The sequence below is a fragment of the Opisthocomus hoazin genome, chromosome 28 (genome assembly GCF_030867145.1).
Source record: "Opisthocomus hoazin isolate bOpiHoa1 chromosome 28, bOpiHoa1.hap1, whole genome shotgun sequence".
Lineage (NCBI taxonomy): Eukaryota > Metazoa > Chordata > Aves > Opisthocomiformes > Opisthocomidae > Opisthocomus > Opisthocomus hoazin.
In genome coordinates this window covers 5,671,755-5,691,230 of record NC_134441.1, presented here as the reverse complement: position 1 = coordinate 5,691,230, position 19,476 = coordinate 5,671,755, and the positions used below count along the sequence as shown (strand labels likewise).

Below are 19,476 nucleotides of genomic sequence, written 5' to 3'. Positions count from 1 at the left end.
AGAAGGTGTCCGCCTGCCAGCCTTATCGGCGTGGGTGCAGCCGGGGTGTCCTGCACCTCTTGCCTGGCGAGAGGCCACGATAAGCAAAGCTGAATCCTCCTGATCAGCCGCGGAGCGCCAGGCAGATGGCCCGCGGGCTGCAGGCACCTTCCCTGGGCAGGGGCTTAGGAATCCAGGAGCGTTGCACTTCACTCTGCAGGTTGTTTCTCGTTATGTTTCACAGAATCCCAGAATCCCAGCATGGCAGGGTTTGGAAGGGACCTCTGGGGGTCACCCAGTCCAACCCCCTGCCGAAGCAGGGTCACCCAGAGCAGGCTGCACAGCACCGCATCCAGGCAGGGCTGGAATATCTCCAGAGAAGGAGACTCCACAGCCTCCCTGGGCAGCCTGGGCCAGGGCTCTGTCACCCTCAGAGGGAAGAAGTTCTTCCTCGGGTTCAGCTGGAACTTCCTCTGCTTCAGTTTGTGCCCGTTGCCCCTTGTCCTGTCGCTGGGCACCACTGGAAAGAGTCTGGTCCCGTCCTCCTGACCCCCACCCTGCAGATATTTAGAGGCATTTCTAAGGTCCCCTCGCAACCTTCTCTTCTCCAGGCTGAACAAGCCCAGCTCCCTCAGCCTCTCCTCGCAGGAGAGATGCTCCAGTCCCCTCCTCATCCTCGTAGCCCTGCACTGGACTCTCCCCAGTAGCTCCTCATCTTTCTTGAACTGGGGAGCGGCGCAGTCCACTTCTGCTGTTTAGAAGCTGCCCTGCTGTGCAGAGGCCCTGTGCAGAAGGCGACCTGCCAGCGAGGACTCGGGTTTGCAGGGTCTGATTCATCGTTCTGTCCAGCGGCTCGCGGTGATGCAATGTGCGTGCACAGATTGCGGCGGGGTATTGCGCATCGACTTGTCAGCCTGTAAATGAGCGTGCTCGGTGCAGCCTGCAGCCAAACCTTGCTTGTAACGGCGCTGGTGGCTCTGCCCGTCGCTGCTTCTCTGCTGTGGCGGAGTTTGGGGGCTCCAAATCAGCTTTTTCACAGAATCACAGAATCCCAGCATGGCAGGGGTTGGAAGGGACCTCTGGGGGTCACCTAGTCCAACCCTCCTGCCGAAGCAGGGTCACCTACAGTAGGCTGTAGAGGACCTTGTCCAGGTGGGGCTTGAATATCTCCAGAGAAGGAGACTCCACAGCCTCCCTGGGCAGCCTGGGCCAGGGCTCCGTCACCCTCAGAGGGAAGAAGTTCTTCCTTGGGTTCAGCTGGAGCTTCCTCTGCTTCAGTTTGTGCCCGTTGCCCCTTGTCCTGTCGCTGGGCACTACTGAAAAGCACAGGGACGGGCTGCACCGAGCAGCGGCCGTGCCCTGGGAAGCAGCGAGGGAATCGTTGCACAAGACCGGCTTGTGTCAAAGGACGGTTTTGTAAATCGAGTTGAGTTCACTTTGTTGATGCCCTGCGAGGGATGACTGATTCACCACGCCAGGCCGGGATGGCAGGAAACCATCCAAGAGACACAGGCTGGTCCTTTCCCTGCCAGTGGGACGTGTGACACAACAAAACCACGAACCAGACCAGGCTCCCTGCCTCATTTTTCCTCCGCAAATGACGAACAATTTTGTCCCTTCTTAACGAACACGGGGAAAATCCTCAGTGTGCACATCTCTGCTTCTGCACCTCTGGCCACAGCAGCTCCCTGCGCCCCAGGGTGGCCCTGGCACGGGGCACGGAGCAGGAGCAGAAAGGATTCCTCCTGCCAGTGCTCCTCAGGGTTAAAATATAACCTGTTCCTACCTGGAAACAGCACCACATTTCAGACTGATTCATACTATTTCTTATCAGGGAGCAAGACCTAAAAGTGTAGGGGAAAGGGCTCATTAAGGTGACACTGTAATTTCCCCACCCTCCCCTGCCCTGCCAAACGCCTTGGAAGGAGATTAGCTGCTGTTGACTGTGGAGTAGAAAACCTAGATAAACCGTGTGGAGCAATACTGGAAAGTGCTCCTTTTTGAGGTCTAATCCAGGCATTTCCTTGAGTAAGGCTGCCTTACAAAAAGGAAGCTCTGGTGCCCGTATTTGAGTCACGATTTACGTCGTGACGACACGGGCGCTCATTGGGGAGCACTGTCTGCTGGAATTACACGTACGCACGTGGCTCTCCTGCTCCGAAATGTCATTTAAGCTGGGGAACACAGTGCCAAAGCACCTGTCAGCAGCGTAGACGTGGTTTAGTCCCTTTTACAGGAAACCAAGCCGTGATAATCCAGCGGTTTCTGCCAAGGGGCAACATGGGGAGGGAAGGAAGGCGAGATTTAATAATTGCTGTGTTGAATTGCGTGTCGTGGAAGGACATTTTGTAGTCTCTGCTGTCGAAAGGCTTCGGGACAGGCTGGAGAGTTGGGCGCAGAGGAACCTGATGAAGTTCAACCAGGGCAAGGGCAGGGTCCTGCACCTGGGGAGGAACAACCCCAGGCACCAGTACAGGCTGGGCTGACCTGCTGGAGAACAGCTCTGCAGAGAGGGACTGGGAGTGCTGGGGGACGACAGGGTGACCATGAGCCAGCAGCGTGCCCTGGTCGCCAAGAAGGCCGATGGGATCCTGGGGTGCATTCAGAGGAGTGTGGGCAGCAGGGCGAGGGAGGTTCTCCTCCCCCTCTGCTCTGCCCTGGTGAGGCCCCATCTGCAGTGCTGTGTCCAGTGCTGGGCTCCCCAGTTCAAGAAAGATGAGGAGCTACTGGAGAGAGTCCAGCGGAGGGCTACGAGGATGAGGAGGTGACTGGAGCATCTCTCCTGCGAGAAGAGGCTGAGGGAGCTGGGCTTGTTCAGCCTGAAGAAGAGAAGGCTGTGAGGGGACCTTAGAAATGCCTCTAAATATCTGCAGGGTGGGTGTCAGGAGGACGGGGCCAGACTCTTTCCAGTGGTGCCCAGCGACAGGACAAGGGGCAATGGGCACAAACTGAAGCAGAGGAAGCTCCAGCTGAACACGAGGAAGAACTTCTTCCCTCTGAGGGTGACAGAGCCCTGGCCCAGGCTGCCCAGGGAGGCTGTGGAGTCTCCTTCTCTGGAGATATTCAAGACCCGGCTGGACGCGGTGCTGTGCAGCCTGCTCTGGGTGACCCTGCTTCGGCAGGGGGTTGGACTGGGTGACCCCCAGAGGTCCCTTCCAACCCCTGCCATGCTGGGATTCTGTGACCATTGATGACACCTGGTCTCACGGGACAGCGTGATGGCTTGGACACGCCAGGACGGTGGTCAGGCCTCACCTCCAGCTCTCCCACCCCCGTACAAGCCCTACTCCAGGTGCAGAAAACGCTGCCAAGTACCCAACATCCATCAGGAGCGAGTGACTCGCGTGACGCTGTTATTATTATTTCTTCCAGCGGCGCTGTGTTCCCGCAGAGAACGGAGGCTTCCCGGCTCCAGCACGGGGCCACCTGAGCGCAGGAGGAACAACAGGTCCCGCTCCGCCACAGCCCTTCTCCAGGTACCTGGACGGAAGGTGAGGGCGAGAGCAGACCAGACTTTTCTCACCTCATTGTATTCATTTTACGGTTAACGGCAAAACCAAGCACTTTATTTTTCTGCTTTTTTGGGCCCTCACAGGATGCTTTCCTCCCTTGCTTCCCAAGGCTCAAGCAGCAATAAATCGCTTTGCATTATCACGGTGCATCATGCCAATGGTTAACCTTGATTTCGGTAGACCCTACGCAACGGCACCTTCCCAGCAAGGTCAAATTCCAAATGATCCTTACAGGAGGAACGAAATAAAGCCGGGGCTGCTCCCGGAGCCCCGGGCCGTGGAGACTTTGCCTCCACCTCCTTATCAGCGTCAAACTGAATTGTTTTGGGCTGGTTTCGCGGTGGAACAAAGACCAAAACACAGGGGAAGGGGAACGTTGCGGGGTGCCGGGCCACGGGCTGGGCTCGTTGCGGACAGGCCAGGATTGACGGGTCCGCGGCGGAGCGGGAGCTGCGGGGAGCGGGTGCCGCGGCTCCCACCTTCCCGAAAGGGCTCCGCAGGGAAGGGTGGAAAGCTCTGCTGAGCCCATGTAGGGGGGGCTGACATGGCGCCAGGAGCGGGCAGGGGGGTCAAAACCCCGCAGCCCCCCCCCCCTCCCCCCCCCAAATAAACCCTACGGCAGGGAAAACTCCTGCGAGTCCAAGGGCCGAGCTGGCCCCGCGGCCGCGCCCGTTTGCGTTTTGGGGGGCACTCGGGGCTGGTTGGGGCTGCTTTGCCCACCCCCCCCACGCCGCGGTCCCCCCGCGACAAACCCCACGCCGTGCCCAGGTTCCTTCCGTCTTCCCCCCCCCGGGGCAGGGTGCAGCGGGGGGTGCCCTCCCCGGACTCCCCCCCCCGCAATCCCCCGGACCCCCGCGCCGCGGGGCAGCAGTTCGCGCCATAGCCCCCTCCGCGCGCCCTTCCGCCAGCCGGCCCCCACCCAATCACATCACTCCACCCCTCCGCCTCTCGCGTTCCATTGGTCCGCCTCCCTGCCAATCCCCCCTCGCAGCGCCCGGCGGCGGCGCTGTTTCCCTATTGGCGGGCGCGGGGCGGGGCGCGGCTTTAAAGCGGGGCCGGGGCGGCGCGCGAGCCCGGTGTAGACACCCCCCCCGGCCGTTCCTCCCCCCCGGCCCCGCCGTTACCGGACGGATGGAGCTGAGCTGCGGCGTGGGGAGCGGAGCGGCGGCCCCCCCGGGGCCCGGCCCCCCCCCCCCCCGCCGCCGCCCCGGCGGCCATGGAGGGCGAGGAGTACGAGAGCCTGCCCAGCGGCGCCTCGCTCGGCACCCACATGATGGCCGGGGCGGTAGCGGGCATCATGGAGCACACCGTCATGTACCCGGTGGACTCGGTCAAGGTGTGTGGCGGAGGGGGGTGGCCAGCGGGAGGGGCCTCCGGGGTCTGCTCGCACAGCGGACGGGCCCGGGGGGGGCTGCCCGGGGCAGCGGGGGTCTGCAGGGGGGCCCGGGGGGGCTTCCCGGGGCAGCGGGGGTCTGCAGGGGTGCCCAGGAGGGCGTGCAGGGGGTACCGGGGGTCTACGGGGGTGCACATGAGCGGTGCTGGGGGTACCGGGGGTCTACAGGGATGCACGCATGGGGTGCTGGGGGTGTGCGGGGAACGGGGTCAGTGGGTGCAAGGGGCGTCGGGGTGCCCAGGGCTTTCGGGGTGGGGAGTGTTGCTTTGAGGGGAGCAGAGCTGTACCGAGCTGTTTTGGGGTGTGCAGGAGGTGCTGGGGGTGACCAAGGCGCAGGGTGCCGCGGCGGGCTGGAGGCGTGCGAGGTCCCCACGGTGTCACCTCCAAGGTCTCCAAAGGAAGCCGGAGCTGCGCACCCACCCAGTCCCTGCAGCACCTCGGGTGCCGTCCCAGGCACCCCCAGCGTCCTCGGCCCCGGCGAGCTTTGCGCAACCCACGGTGCAAAGGTGTGTGCCGGGGCCTCGCCGCCTCCCGCCGCAGCAAGCAAAGTCCCCGCGCTGCTCCCCGGGGCGGGAGATGCCCCCGGTGCCTTCCGGTGTGGGGCTGGAGCAGGAGAACCCCAGGGTGGCTTTTCCCTCCCGTTGGCCCACCCCAGGAGGGAAAAGCTGGTGGGAAGGGGTGGTCTGTCCATCTGCACGCCCGGGTGGGTGCCAGCAGCGTGGATGTGGCTTTGTGTCACCCTGGCCCTGTGGCTCGGTGGCTTTAGGGAGGCCGGGGCTCATCGAGGGGCTGGTGGGTGGTGGGGTTTCGGTGGGGACGGGCTGCTGGAGGCTAACGGACGTGCTCACGGCGCTGTCGAGGACAATCGAGCGAGGACTTTTTGGTGTCACCAGCGTGGTGGGAAGTGTCGTGAAGGGTGTTTGCTCCCTCTGCCCTGCCAGCATGCTTAAAAAAGAGAAAATAAGGTTGGGAAAAGCCAGACTCCCTTGATATTGTATTGCTGGTGCTGGCAGATCCTCCATGGTCCAGCTGGGCAAGGCTGCAAGCAGATGCTCTAACTTCTCCTCTTTTCAACGCAGGGCTCCCCGAAAGAGTAGAGAGGAGAGGAGAGGAAATGCCTTCGCTTTGAGGCACTGGAAGTCTTGCCAGTTTGCTGCGATAAGCCCTCAAAGGAAACATTATCTGCTCTTTTATTTTTTCTGCGTTTGCCCTCTGGGTCTGTGCCCCCTGGACCTGGTTCGTAGGTTTGGGCCACTCAGCATCACGGGTCCCCCCCTGAGGCGCGGGGTCTGTGCCCACCCCGGGTGCCTCCGCACCGGCTCCTTTCGCAGACAAGCCTGGTATTTTCTGCCAAGTCACGGTCAGGGCAGCATGTCGTCACTCCAGACTTTATGGCGTTGTTTCAGAGGGCATTTCCTCTGCCGGGAAAAGGGAGAGGGAGAAAACGAAAGTTGTGCCCGGTTTCCCCGAGCGGGAGGTGCTTTGCAGGAAGGTAAAAGTGGTGATTTCACCGGGCAGTGAATTCCCCGGTTGCTTCAGGGCCAGCAGCGCCGGGGCGATGCCTTACGCCGGGAGTAATCCCGCTCAGCAGGCTGCCCTGACGGGCTCGGGAGCAGATAAAATGCTCTGGCTGTTGGCTGTCTGCGGGAGAGCTCCGGCAGAGCACGGCCAAGGTCACCCCGTGTGCTGGGGGCAGAGCGAAGTCCCGGGCTGCAGGCTTTGGGTGCTGCTCCCGCGACGAGCACCTGGCGCTGGTTTGTGCCTGTTCTGTCTGCGACGAGAAAAGGTAAGAACTGACCCCAAAAGAGCTTTCTTTTATAATGGGAGTAACCAAGCACTAATTAAGCTTGTCAGAGAAGCTGTCTTTCACTTTACTGTGGGAAATGTGCTGCTCTCTTCCTGCAGAAAGCAGGCAAGCTCCCTCCGGAGTCTGCCTTTCCGGATAATAATTCCTGGGATGGGTCACGGCTGAGCCGAGCCCGTGGAGGATGTGGGGGTTGTGGATGCTGCGGAAAGATGCGTTTCGGGCACCTGGCTAGATCATGGAGTCAAGGAGATGTTTTGGTTCCGGCAAATCATTTCCTCTCAAAGAGAAACTGAAAACATTAGAATTTGGGGAATAGTTCGCTTCAGACACATGCACGATTCCTGAGCCCGACGAGGCCGGGGCAGGGCGGGCTGCGGAGGTGAGTCAAGGCGAGCCGTTCCAGCAGTGCCCCGTGGACCGCGGCGAGGCGCAGGGATACGCCTGCGTGGTGTGGCGCAGAAAATGCCCCGGGGTGCTGTTGGTGTTCGTGGGGCAACACGTGCTGGGGTGGGACGGGGGAGGCTGTGAACCCGCGTGCAGCGCCCGCCTGCGATTCCCCTGTGCTCGCTCAAGGCGTTGCTACTCCTATGTGTATTTTGCAGCGGCGTTGCTATTTGTTTAGGGGTGATATGCATTACAGGTTGCGTTTTACCTACTAGAGCTGCAGCTGGAGGCTTGTGATTATCGAGACTTGCTTTGGTGTCTTTTCCTTCCCAGCATTTTCCTTCTGAAGGTAAAGACCCCCTTGCAGCGTCGGCGTTAACTACGCGTTGGCCCTGCCTCGCCCGCGTAAGGCTGTGGTTGTAGTAAAACACGGGCTTGAAGTGTAGGTTTTTCGAGGTGTGCTGATGGTGTTTCTCGTGGTGCTCAGGCTTGTTTTGTTTTGTAGCTGCTGAAAACACAGCTGTCCTGGCAAGCCTGGTCAGCCTCCAAATTAATTTTAGAGATCAGCAGTCAAGGACTTCTTGTGGTGGCGGCAGAAGGGAGTTTCTGGAGGACTCCCCAGAGCCTCCTCCTTCCTCTTGCTTAAGCCGTTTGGTGGCTTTTCTGCGAGGCTGCTGGAGCTGGTTTCCCAAGGCAGGTAAAGTAGCTGCCTGGAGGATGTGAAGAACAGTTGTCCTCGCCCGGGAAGTAACTGCTGATGTGAGACAGCGCAGTGAGAAGCTGGAGATTTGCTGGGCTTGAACCTCCCTTCTTCACAGTGGACAGCAAAAAAGTCCGTGCTCCAGCCCTAGCCACGTTGCAGTCCTTCTCCGTGAGATCCTGAACTGCTCCTGACCGGGCTGGTGCAACAGGACGTCTGTGAGTTGGCTTTGCCCTGGCTGCTCATGGTTCCTGACGGGTACAAGGAGTCCTGTGCTATCATGGGAAGTCCAGGTGTGAAGGCTAGGAGAAACATCTCGCCAGCATCTGCGATGCCAGAGAGGGGTGGAACGGAGGACAAGTACGATGGGGCTTGCTGGGAGGGATGGAGCAAGTGTTTTGCTGGCTCCAGCTGGGACAGTCAGCCATGGGTGACCTGCCTGATGCAAGCAGACTTGGTGCTTCCCTGCTTGTGACTGAGGTCTTGAAAGCACACAGGTATGAAGGTGGCAGGGCAGGTCAGCTCCCGTGAGCTGTTTTGCTGTGGTTGATTTGGACTTTGGGGTTAGGGATGCTTGCCTTGGGTTGGGTTTGGCAGCGGGAGGTTCTGCATCCGCCCGTCTCGACACAGGTCCAGGGGAGCAGCTACTCCTGTTTCAGCTGATAGTGTCGGGGCGCTGGAAAGTCACGGCTAACCTGTTCGAGTGACACGCCGCTCCCCTCCCGGGGGCCTGGTCAGGCACGGGTGGGTACCACACCGAGTGTGTGGCTTGGCCGGGGAGCTGCTCTAGCTGAAAAACAGCCTAGGAAAAAAATGGGGTGTTCAGGGCTTGCGTGTGGCATCGGCTGTGCAATGGCAAAGCCTTCTCTGGCCAGCAGGACCTGACCCAATCGCCGAAGAAATGCTGTTTATTTCCTGGTAAAAGCATGTTGTGTTCTCTCTGTCTTTTGTTGGCTTGCAGGGAGACCGGGGTGGTTGTCTGTCACATGAATGGGCAGGCTGAACTTTGAGAAAGCATGCGATGTTTGGGGGGGTGGGGGAAAAATCCCACAAAGGCAAATTATATCTGAGCTTGTTTGTACAGTGGCATGTCAAATCAGTGACCCTTTGCGAGAATATGCTGAACCAGAGACCTGGCTCTTGTTAGTAAAACAGTTCTAGGTAGAAAACAACCCTGGAGTATCCCTGTGCTTCTGGCAGCAGGAAGGCTGGGTGCTCTCCACCAAAGAGCATCCAGACAGACGGTGCTGGTCCCCGAGCAGCAGGTAACCTGAGGAACATGGAGCTGTGACTCCTGGTGTCGCTGCTTGTGCCCAAGCTGAAGCCAGGACTGCCGGGATGCTTGCGGTTGTCAGTGCACTCTGTTGCCTTATGCAAGGAGGATTAGTCCAAGTAGGTGGAGAAGTATTTCTTGGCTGGTTAACAAGAAGAGGGTGAGGCTCCTTGAGGAGCTTGCTGGCTTCAGATAAGTGACAGGAGCTGGGGGGGCAAGGACTGCGTAGCGCATAGCAAATCATCATTGTTCACAGCACGATAAACTTATCCTGCTCAGACCAGAGCTGGACCTGTTTTCAGCTCTGTGCCTCTTGCAGCAGCCGCACGGGAGATCCTGGTTGTGGTCACTCCTGGAGTTGTTTGTCCTGTTTGTGTCCCCAGCTTTAATGAGAGGTGGAAGCTGGTGGACCTGGCTGCGCTGGTGGTGATGCAAACTGCAGCGTGCGTGGGTTAGGTGGCTACGCCGTATGCTTACTGCCCGCTCTGGGGTATGGTGTGAGCTTTTGAACCCCTCGAGAGTGGCTCGGATGATCAGTGGAAAAATAAAAACGGATATTTATCCATTCTCATGTGAAAGCGCCTGCATCCTCAGTAAGCATGGAGATACTCAGGGTTAGTTCCCAAGAACACAGCACCACGTGCCTTGGTCCTGCGCGTGCCAGGCTGATAGCTCCTTGCTCTACAGGAGCGCTTATCCCTGATTGCCTTTCTGACGAGATGACACTGCTGCGTGCTTAAATTACACCGGCTGCTTCGCAGGCATCCCGGCAATGGACCGGGGTGAGATCGAGATCCCCCGGGGTCAGTTCTGGAGTCTGAAGCAACGCCTTCAAGTTAAAACTAGCAGAGCGGGGGAAAAAAAAAAAAACCCAACCCAAAACCCCAGCTGGACGCGACCAGCTCGGCAGCGGTGGGTCGTGCTGAGTCACGCTGATGGCGGAGCGGCTGCCCGGAGTTTCTCGGAGGCATCGTGAAATCCAGCCCCTCCTGACGAGCATCCGTGGCACGGCAAGGAGCGGAGACCCGGGCAGAGCTTGCGAGACCTTTGTGCCCGCTCAGCGAGGGCCGAGAGCTGGATTTAAAACCGGTTTTTAAATTCCAAGGTGATTCAGTGCTGTTGCTGCATATACAGGAGGATTTTTGTGAGCCTTTAGGTTTAGTTCCGGCGCTGTTCATAGGTTACAATGCACTTTGTGCTCTGAAACAGGCAGCTTTGCTCGAGGCCGCCGAATTCCCTGTTGCAGGGTGATGCCTTGTCATGACCACCGGCCGATGCTTCAGTCTGAAATTCAGCTAGCTGCTGGACTGAGTCACTTTGCAAATGGAATTCTTGTGCGTTTTTTTAGAATGTTTACTATAAGCCCAATAATTGGTTTGGCTTAGTGTCATGTATTGATTCACTGCTTTCATAGCTTGGTGTTGTTATACTGGGTTAAAGTCCTGAATTCAGGCCTGGTCTCTTGCTTGCTCTCAGGAAGCGCGTGTGAAAGTGCTCTTCAGTTTCCAGTAACTAGAGTGGTTTGGGGAATCGAAGGTCCAAACCTAAACCACTTTTATTGGCTTCATCTTGCCCGAAAGCTTAGCTGTTGTATTGCCTCCTGGCTAATTACTGAAGTGAGCTGATCAGCTTGAAGGGTTGTGTCCTGGTGAGGAAGCGTGGAGGTGGCATGGGCAGTTCTTGCTTTTTCAAGGGCTGTTGAGCCGCTGCCGAGGACGGAGCTGTTCGTGTTGCTTTGCCTGCGAGGGCGGTGCTGGTGTCTGCGTAGTAGGGGGGGAGCTTAGAAGATGGGGTGTCCCGGCTCCCGAGGTGGAAGGCATCCTTCCTGTCCAACCCCAACCACCTCTGAACTGCAGTGGTCAAGCTTCTCCTGAAAAAAAGCGTTAATTCGGAGCCTGTTGCAGGTTGCTGAATATCTCCTGTGGCCATGCCCTTTCCCAGGAGCCTGCTGTGTTGGTGTTTCGAGGCGTGAGGCTGCACCGAAGGCTGTATGCCTTCAGACCGGTTTTGGTGTGATGGGGTCTATCACCCGTGCTGGAGACCGGCAGGACTTGCGGGCCCCTCAGCAGGAGTAGCAGAGCCCTTTGCATCTCCCTGCTCTAGATTTGCTCGGACTTGCTGCGATGGCTGCAGAGGTTCAGTGTCTCTCCCATTGCTGGGGAGAGGTGGCTGGGTCTGTGCCCACCCATCGCGGGCTGGCATCGTCATTGCGAGGGCTTTGAGCGTCGCTGGTGAGCGATGGCCTCAGCCTGCACAAGCCTGAAACAAACCAAAAGGCATTGGACCAGGCTGCCCAGGGTGGTGGTGGAGTCCCCATCCCTGGAGGTGTTCAAAAACTGTGTAGATACTGCACTTCAGGACATGGTTTAGCAGGCATGGTGGTGATGTGTTGACGGTTGGACTTGATGATCTTAGAGGTCTTTTTCCAACCTTAATGGTGTGATGATTCTATGATTTTTTTTCCCCCAGTGCGTAGTTAAGTTTAATAGGATGCTTTGGATGCCAGACGCTTAGCTGCCTTCAGAAATCTGTGGAAGAAAGGCCCGCTGAGGACTGTTGAACAAAGATGCAGATGAAATCACCTGGCTCGGGCGGCTGGTGGCTGCAGGGCACCGGGAGCTGGCAGGGACGACGGGGCGAAGGGCGGCTCGGTGCTCCCCAGGCTGCTGGGGGACATGGTCCCCTCTGCGGGAGGGTGTTACTGCGGGTACCCCGCTTTCTCAGCTTGCCCTTCGAGGAAACTTTTCCCAATCGAGTGGACTGCCTTCGCACACCGAGTGTCCAAAGCAGCTGAGGAGCTGCAGGAGGAACAAGCTGGGGCAGAGACGGGAGTGTTGTAAGCAAGAGGCAATTAAAGACCTAACTGTATTTCTTCACCGAGGCTTTTGAACAACTGCGTGAGCTGAATTCCCTGTGCTTTCCGCGCATAAACAAGAGCAGAGGTTACGCTTCCCTCCAAGCAGCCTCGTAACGTTCTGGTGTTGCAATGGGAGCGTGGTCTGGCAGGCGAAGCGTGGATAAATAGTGCCTTGGCCCCGGCGTGGGTGCAGCCAGGGAATAAATTATTGACCTCTCTAATGATCTGGGAAGTCTTGTAGCTCTTTAACTCCGTGGCTTGTGCCTGTTGCGTTAAAGACGGTAACTGAGGCCTCTCCCTTCGTGTGCTCTGTTGCAGACCAGGATGCAGAGCTTGCAGCCGGACCCCAAAGCCCAGTACAGGAGCGTGTACGAAGCTCTGAAGAAGATTGTCCTGACAGAGGGCTTCTGGAGGCCTTTACGTGGGATTAATGTCACCATGCTGGGAGCTGGCCCTGCCCACGCCATGTACTTTGCCTGCTATGAAAAAATGAAGAAGTCTCTAAGTGACACTATCCAGCACGGAGGAAACAGCCACTTGGCCAATGGTATTTTTGGGTTCTTTTGCACAAAAAAAAAAGCTTGCAGCTGACAGCCTGTCCCTTGCTTGCTTCACGCGCTTAGCCTGGCGTCCTTCGCTGTGCTCTGCTCCGGGAAGATCTGCTGTAGGCAGCCTGCAAGATGCAGATGTAACCCCGGGCTTGCGGGTCTCAGCACCCGCCGTGGGAGTGCTGGAGGGGCAGGGCAGGTGGGCGAGTGTGGCACCTGCCCTCTGGTTGGGTGCTTGGGTGCCCGTGCTTCGCTGGGACCTGTGCCCTGTCGTAGGACTGCTGACCACTTGGTAGATGTCTCTTCCGGAGGGTGTTGAGCTGGTCTTGGGGGTCTTTGCAGCAGTAGCATCTAGCCGATGTGTCAGTGCTGTAACATGCCGTGCAGAGGGGCTCTGAAGCAAATTTTCCTGAAGTACCTTTCTGCTCCGAGTGGGCTCTTCCGTTCCCTGGGGGAAGGTGGGGAAGCTGCTTCTGTACCCGCCTACCGGTCATCTTTAATCTCAAATTATTCTAGCACGAGTAATCAATGCATTGTACAAGAGGTGTCTGGCTGCAGTCGCAGGCTGCTGCTGCTGGCTTTGTTTGAAGGCATCATCTAAACCTGTCGGGGTTTGCAGGGCAGGCTGTTCCACGCGTCTCCCTTGGAGCTCCAGTGTGGTAAAGTGCGCTGCATCCTCTGCGTGCTGGCACGCTTTGTTAAATTTTGCTTCTACCAGGAAGGCTTTTAGGTTCAGCAATATCGCTGTAACAGCAGAAACCCTCGTAACTGAGGAGCCAGGGGTTACGAAAGGGCTGGTGCAGATGGGCTTCTGCCTGGTCCTTGGCGTGATGTAATGGTAGGAATCTGCCATGGCACTCACTTGACTCAACCAGCTCAGTTAAGGCTATAGAATATCTTTCTGGCTTGATGCTCTTTGCTAGCAATGGGTTTCCTCTGTTTGCCTTTCAAGTAGCTACAGGCTTTCGGTACCAGCGGGAGAACTGGAGCGCTGCCGTAGTGAGAAATGACCGAAAGACATTTGGGCAAGAGAGAGTTGGAGATGGAAACCTACATCAAAGGGGAAGGTGTGGCTCGAGAGGCCCATCCGAGCGCCAGCTGCGGAATCATTAATGGCTGGCTGGATGTTTGCAGAATCCGTGCAATTAGTGTTTAAAACTAGACTGAGTAAACAGATGAAAATGCCTAATTATGGATCCCCTGAGCCAGGTCTAACCATTGCTCATTTCTCAGTCCAGCGCAGGCTGAGCGAAGCCAGCGGTGTCTTGCGTAGGCAAAGCTGTAGGGGACAGCGAAGGCGACGGCTGTGACCCCGTGAGCAGATCCAGGTTTCTGTCAAGCTGCTCCGGATGAGTTTTTCTCCCCTGGGAACGAGCTGTGTTGCTGGGTGCTTCCTTGGACTGGCTGCGGAGCTGGGCTCAGCTCCCTGGGCAGCGGTACCTGGCTGCTCGACGGCAGTGCCCGCCCAAGCCCCCGGGTTTCATAATTTTATGTTTTTGAAGGATGCCTTTGTGTCTTGCAGGTATAGCTGGGAGCGTGGCCACGCTGCTCCACGACGCAGTGATGAATCCCGCTGAAGGTAATGCCCTGCGCTGGTGGGAAGTGCTGCACCTCGTTAGGACCGAGCACGCCCTGCGCCATCTCGGCAGCTTAAGCCCTTGCTTTAGTGACTCTGCCCAGCTTTTAACGAGCTCAGACAGGCCAGTGGAAAGGAATGAATTCTGCCTGGCTGTTTTCCTTTGCTTGCCAAGGGGTTGCGCAGCGTCTGCGTGGCATATTGTGACTTTCCAGGAATACTGGCGTCACCTTTGCTAACACCACGCTGTTACTACTCTGCTGGTGCATCTTTACTAAATTGGTTGTGTGATTTCTGAAGCTGTGGGCTAACCAGGCAAAACTGAGGTTAGTCGTGTTGTTAGACAAGTACAGCAGGTGGTGGGACCGTTGCGTGGCCCTCCTGGGTAGGTCGAGTCTGGCATGGGGAGGCCTGACAGTGAAACGCAGCTGAAATGAAGACAACTAGCTGGACTGCCAGCTATTCAGCCTTAATGTGTGGTACTTCTGAGCTGGCCCAAAGTCAGGTTTTTCCGAAGGAAAAAATGTCACTGGTGCTTCAAATCCTTTTAATCATATCCTGATTAAGGGAATTAAATTAATTGGCCTTTTAAGTCGATGGAAGTTGTTTCATTTCGAGACTTGGGACCGTAGGTGAGGTCTGTTACGCTTCCAGGTGACGTACAGGTTTCTAGTCACCATTCTGCCCTGTCAGTGTTTCTGCACAGCAGCTCTGCATCCTCACGGACGCATCTGAGGGTCCTTATCAGTCTGTCTTAATGCCTTTCCAGCTAGAAGTGAAAGTTCTTTAATTAAGCTTGAGGAGAGGATTGCATTAGCCTGTGGAAGTGGAGATCTGTTGAACTGGGGATGAGCTCTGACCTGCTTCCCTCACTTGTGTTTTGGGGGGGCCATTTGAGTGTTTTGGGGTTGGGGGAAGCAGAGGAGTATGCAGCCTTTTGGTGAAAGCCTGTCGATGAGGAGCTCCTCACTACAGAAAGGTCTGGTTTATGTCGTAGCAGCTTGGACTTGGAGGGAGAGGTTGGGTCTGGGTGGTTGGGACTTGGAGCAGGGTTCGGTCTGGATGTTGTGATGATCAGGAGGGATGTGCCTTAGCTAATCAGTCTTCATCTCCCGGTGTCTGTCCTGCCTGCTGCTGTCTGCCCTGCCTTCTCCCACCGTGGCCGTCTCCCGGACCAGTGGTGAAGCAGCGGATGCAGATGTTCAACTCCCCCTACAAGTCCGTCCTGGCGTGCGTAAGGACAGTGCACAAGACGGAGGGGTTTGGTGCCTTCTACCGCAGCTACACCACCCAGCTCACCATGAATGTCCCCTTCCAGGCCATTCACTTCATCACCTACGAATTCATGCAGGAGCAGATCAACCCGCACCGGGAGTATAACCCTCGGTCCCACATCGTCTCCGGTGCCATCGCAGGGGCTGTGGCTGCCGCTGCCACCACTCCTCTGGACGTCTGCAAGACCCTGCTCAACACCCAGGAGAACATGGCCTTGAGCTCTGTGAACATCAGCGGACATCTCTCGGGCATGGTGAACGCCTTCAAGACTGTCTATCAGCTGGGGGGCATTTCAGGGTATTTCAGAGGGGTGCAGGCACGCGTCATTTACCAGATGCCTTCAACAGCCATCGCCTGGTCGGTGTATGAATTCTTCAAGTACTTTCTCACAAAGCACAAGCTGGAAAAAAGAACATCCTTCTGAAGGACTTACTGAGAGTGAATACAAGCCTTCATGTCCCCTCTGTGCGTGTCTGTGTGTGCCTGCAAGCCGGCCAGCTCGGGGTCTCTGCTGAGGAACGTGCCGGGTTTCTGGTGGATTCACAGCTGACATCCACTTCTCTCTCCCCAGGGAAGATTAAAGTGGTCCTCAGTTACATGTTCCCCTCCTTGCTTAAACAATGGAATAGTTTATAAAGACTTATAATAATATATATATTTAATAACTTTATTTTGGAGAAGTGAAATTGCTAACTGATATTTTTCTCTGAATAAGTTTGAAGATGTCGTTTACTCCTCAACAGAAGGCTTAGGTTATACAGCCTAGGCTGTTATTTTTTACAGCGAAGAAGCAAAATATCCTGTCACAGAACTTACTTTTTATATGAATATAAAATAGATGGATAATGTTTATCCTTTATTTTTCTATATAGACATTTGAGTTGTTTTTAAAATACTATTACAGCTAGATGCTGAGCTGTTTAAAAAGGGCTGAATTCTTCCATCCTGTGTAAGGAAGACACAAAAGCATTTATTTTTATAGCCAGATTGGCTTTAATTATACAGCATTTAGCCCCCAAACAGTGGCCCGGATTCTCATGTGGGTGTCAAGGTACTTGGTAGCCCGTTGAGACTTGCTGGGACGAGGTGGGGAGGAGGAATGGGGAGACCACTTTGGGAAGCCGTAGGACACCAAGGAAGGCCACCCCAAAATACCTGGTCACTTTGTAGGTCAGAGGGGGAAACCAGCAGTTCCATTTTTTTTACAAGAAGACTCTTAAAAAAAAAAAGTAGATTTTAAAAAATGGTATTTTTTTTGCAAACACCTTTTTTAAAGGTACATTTTTATGGTGTGTGATAGCTGAACAGCCTTCATCCTCCCTTAATTTATTCATACTTCTTTTCCACTAAGGCCCCAATGCTGCTTGCAGGAGCGACCGTGTGCATCTCGATAGCTGGCGGGGTGCTCGGAGCTGCTCTGCTCCCCGGGGGGGAACTGGAGCTTCTGTTTACAGTTTGGCCACCAAGTCGCAAGGGTCGTGTCCCGGCAGCCCCAAACCAGCGGCAGGCAGCGAAAGCCTTGGAGAAGTCCTGCCTGCAGAACCGAAGCCACCTCCCAGCCCGTGTTTGACAAGAAGCTGCTGCTCATCTCTGGGGAGGAGGAAAAAAAAAAAAAAATCAACCCAGAGAGGTTCCTCGTGCTGCGGGTTTGGTTTTGCTGCTGCGGGATGCTGAGCTTTGCGGTGCCAGCAAAGCTGTGCCTGCTCGGGAAGGGTCGCAGCCTTGCTGTGTGCCCTGCTCCTCCTGGGAAAGGCTCTTCCAAACTCAAATGCATCCCTTAGCCGGTTGCTTGGGCAGTCAGTAGCTAATGAGGGGTTTTAGGGGCCTGGATGTGTAAATATAAGTTACAGGGCACCAACTGGCAAATCTCCATCCCTGGAGGTTGCCGTGCCAGCAGCTGATGTCTTGAGCTGGCACCGTCCCCTTTCTGAGGGCGCTGGGGGGCAGCGGCGATGCGATGGGCAGCTTTGGGGCTGTCCCGTGTCCCTGGAGGTGTCCCGTCAGCCCGGTGCGTTGCGTAGGATGACACTAAGCAGAGCTGATCCTTTTGCCTCCGTTATTTGGAGAAGGTAAATCAAAGAGCACCTCTGTGGGCGGTGCTGCCTGTGCCTTGTGTAGAGTAACCTTGTACCATGGATAATGGTGAAATGAGCTTCTTGGTGCCTTTTTGTCACTTAAACTGAATGAGTCACTGTGTCAAATGCACCCTGTGTCTTAAAATGTAAAAATTGTAAGTTTGAGGTTGCTGGTCTTGGTGGTGTGGCTGAAGAAAGCCCTGAGGTCTCTCCACACATGGAGATCCTCAAGGCTGGAGGTCTTTGAGCTGTCTGTTAGCCTTGGATGTCTTTTTCTATTGACTTTAGCAACTGGAGAGTCACTGACAGGAACCAGAACTGCACAAAATATTTCCATCAGAGATGGGCATCAACACTTAGATGAAAATTTTGGGTCACTTTAATATGAAAGAGGCAAACCGTAGCATAACGTGGAAGGTGACAGCTTTCAGTGTGACTGCAGTAGCTGGGAGTCATACTGGGCAAGCAGTCCCAGTGCATCATCCTCTTCCTCTGGCTGCTTAGCTTGAATATTTCTGACCTCACTTTGGCTATTCCAGGAGAAATTCATCTCCTGTTTGGAGTAACCTGTGAGTAGCTGGGATGGGAAGGATGGACTTGCCCAGGGAACAGAGCCTGGGGCAATGGAGTGTTTGGGAGGGTGGTTGTGAATTTGGCCAGCTGAGCAGCGTCCTTGGAGGGGGATGTAGCACCCCATTTCGGGCACTGGCCAGAAAAATGCGAGCATGTCCTGAGTTTTGAGCACATAAAGAAGTATCAACCAGGTTTTCTTGGGAACTTGCTCTGCCTTGAGCAGATGGTGAGGAGCACTTGTACGTTTGTAGAGCTCTTTATGGATTACACTGGGTATCCGATAAAACCAGACTTCCCATTCTGCAGCTGGGAGCGTGCCCAGTTGGTCAAATGACTGCAGCAGTCTCTTACACGTTTTCGCTGTTGCCTGCTGTACGTAATGCTGGATCCCCTGGTGAAAGCCCCTGCACCAAAGCCCCTCCTCGCCTCTTCTAGGTTTGCATTCGAAAGTTTTGCTGCGAGTCTGAAGTCTTATTTTAACCTGGTATGTGAAACATGTACTGCTGCTTTGTCTGCAACAAACGCACATTTTATTTAAGGGGGAGGATGAGTAACTTTGTCCGCAGTTTTGTTTTTTTTTTTTTGCCTGCCTTGGAGTTTAATGTGTTTCCTTAAATGTGTATTTAACAATGCAGGAGTTCAGTTGTGAAATGCTGCTACAGTTGTATCACTGGAGCTCAAGGAAATAAAATATTCTGATTTTTGTCCTTCCAGGCTCATGCTTGTGGCTTTCCTTAGCGGTGTGGTGGGGTATCGAGCTCCAGCTCAGGCTGAGGAGCAGGCGGGTGGCAGCCGGGCAGGCCGATCCCTGGAGGAATGGTGCCTTCTAGTGTTGCCTGAACACTTGGCAGGCTCAGCACCTCACCATCTGAGTCAGATGAAGCTCTTCGTCATCACACTGGAGGAGGAAAATGCTGCTGGGAGGGGTTTTGCACTCTGGTAGGAGCAGACATCTGTACTATGGGCTTGCGCTCCTCTAGGAGCCGCTGAAGGGTTTTGGAACGCGGTCCTCCTGGCAATGAATTGACTTCAGAGATTTGCAGAGCAAACCCACAGACGGTGGCCTTGTTCAGCAGCAAATTCCCAAACTGGAATTTCTTCCCACCTGGAAGAAAGGGCATGGGGTGAAGGCCCTGGGGCAGCTGCTTGTTTGCTGAGGTTTCAGTAATATTTGCTGGCTGATTTGAAGGGAAAACCCCAGCAGATATTCAGCTGCTTTAGATCTTACCATCCCCTTTAGTAAAAAGGAAAAGACACATTTATTGGTACGGTTTCTGCCCGGCACTGGGGGCAGAAGTAATCACAGCCTTTTGATTAGGAGATCTCCAGCGTAGAGCAACTGTTTCGGCTCGGGGTGGAAAATGTTTCTGGCTGCAAGGTGGCTCTGTGCGGGGATTCTGGTCTCCAGCTTCGTGTCTGATGCAGGTAGCCTTGCTCTGGTCCCAGGGATAAATCACCTCTGTGATTTGGCATCTAGGTGGCTGCTGCTGCGGGAGGCCGGGGGCTCTGCGAGCCGAGCAGTGT

The 19,476-nt window shown here is 55.7% G+C and overlaps 1 protein-coding gene across 1 annotated transcript; it reads left to right on the top strand.

The window, feature by feature from the left end:
* Positions 1-4,590: 4,590 nt before the first annotated feature.
* Positions 4,591-18,665, top strand: SLC25A37 (solute carrier family 25 member 37). The gene is given in 5 exon segments (XM_075444713.1): positions 4,591-4,687; positions 4,689-4,827; positions 12,224-12,452; positions 13,976-14,032; positions 15,208-18,665. Coding segments are annotated over 5 exon segments (1,011 nt in total). The 5' UTR covers positions 4,591-4,622; the 3' UTR covers positions 15,729-18,665.
* Positions 18,666-19,476: the final 811 nt, after the last annotated feature.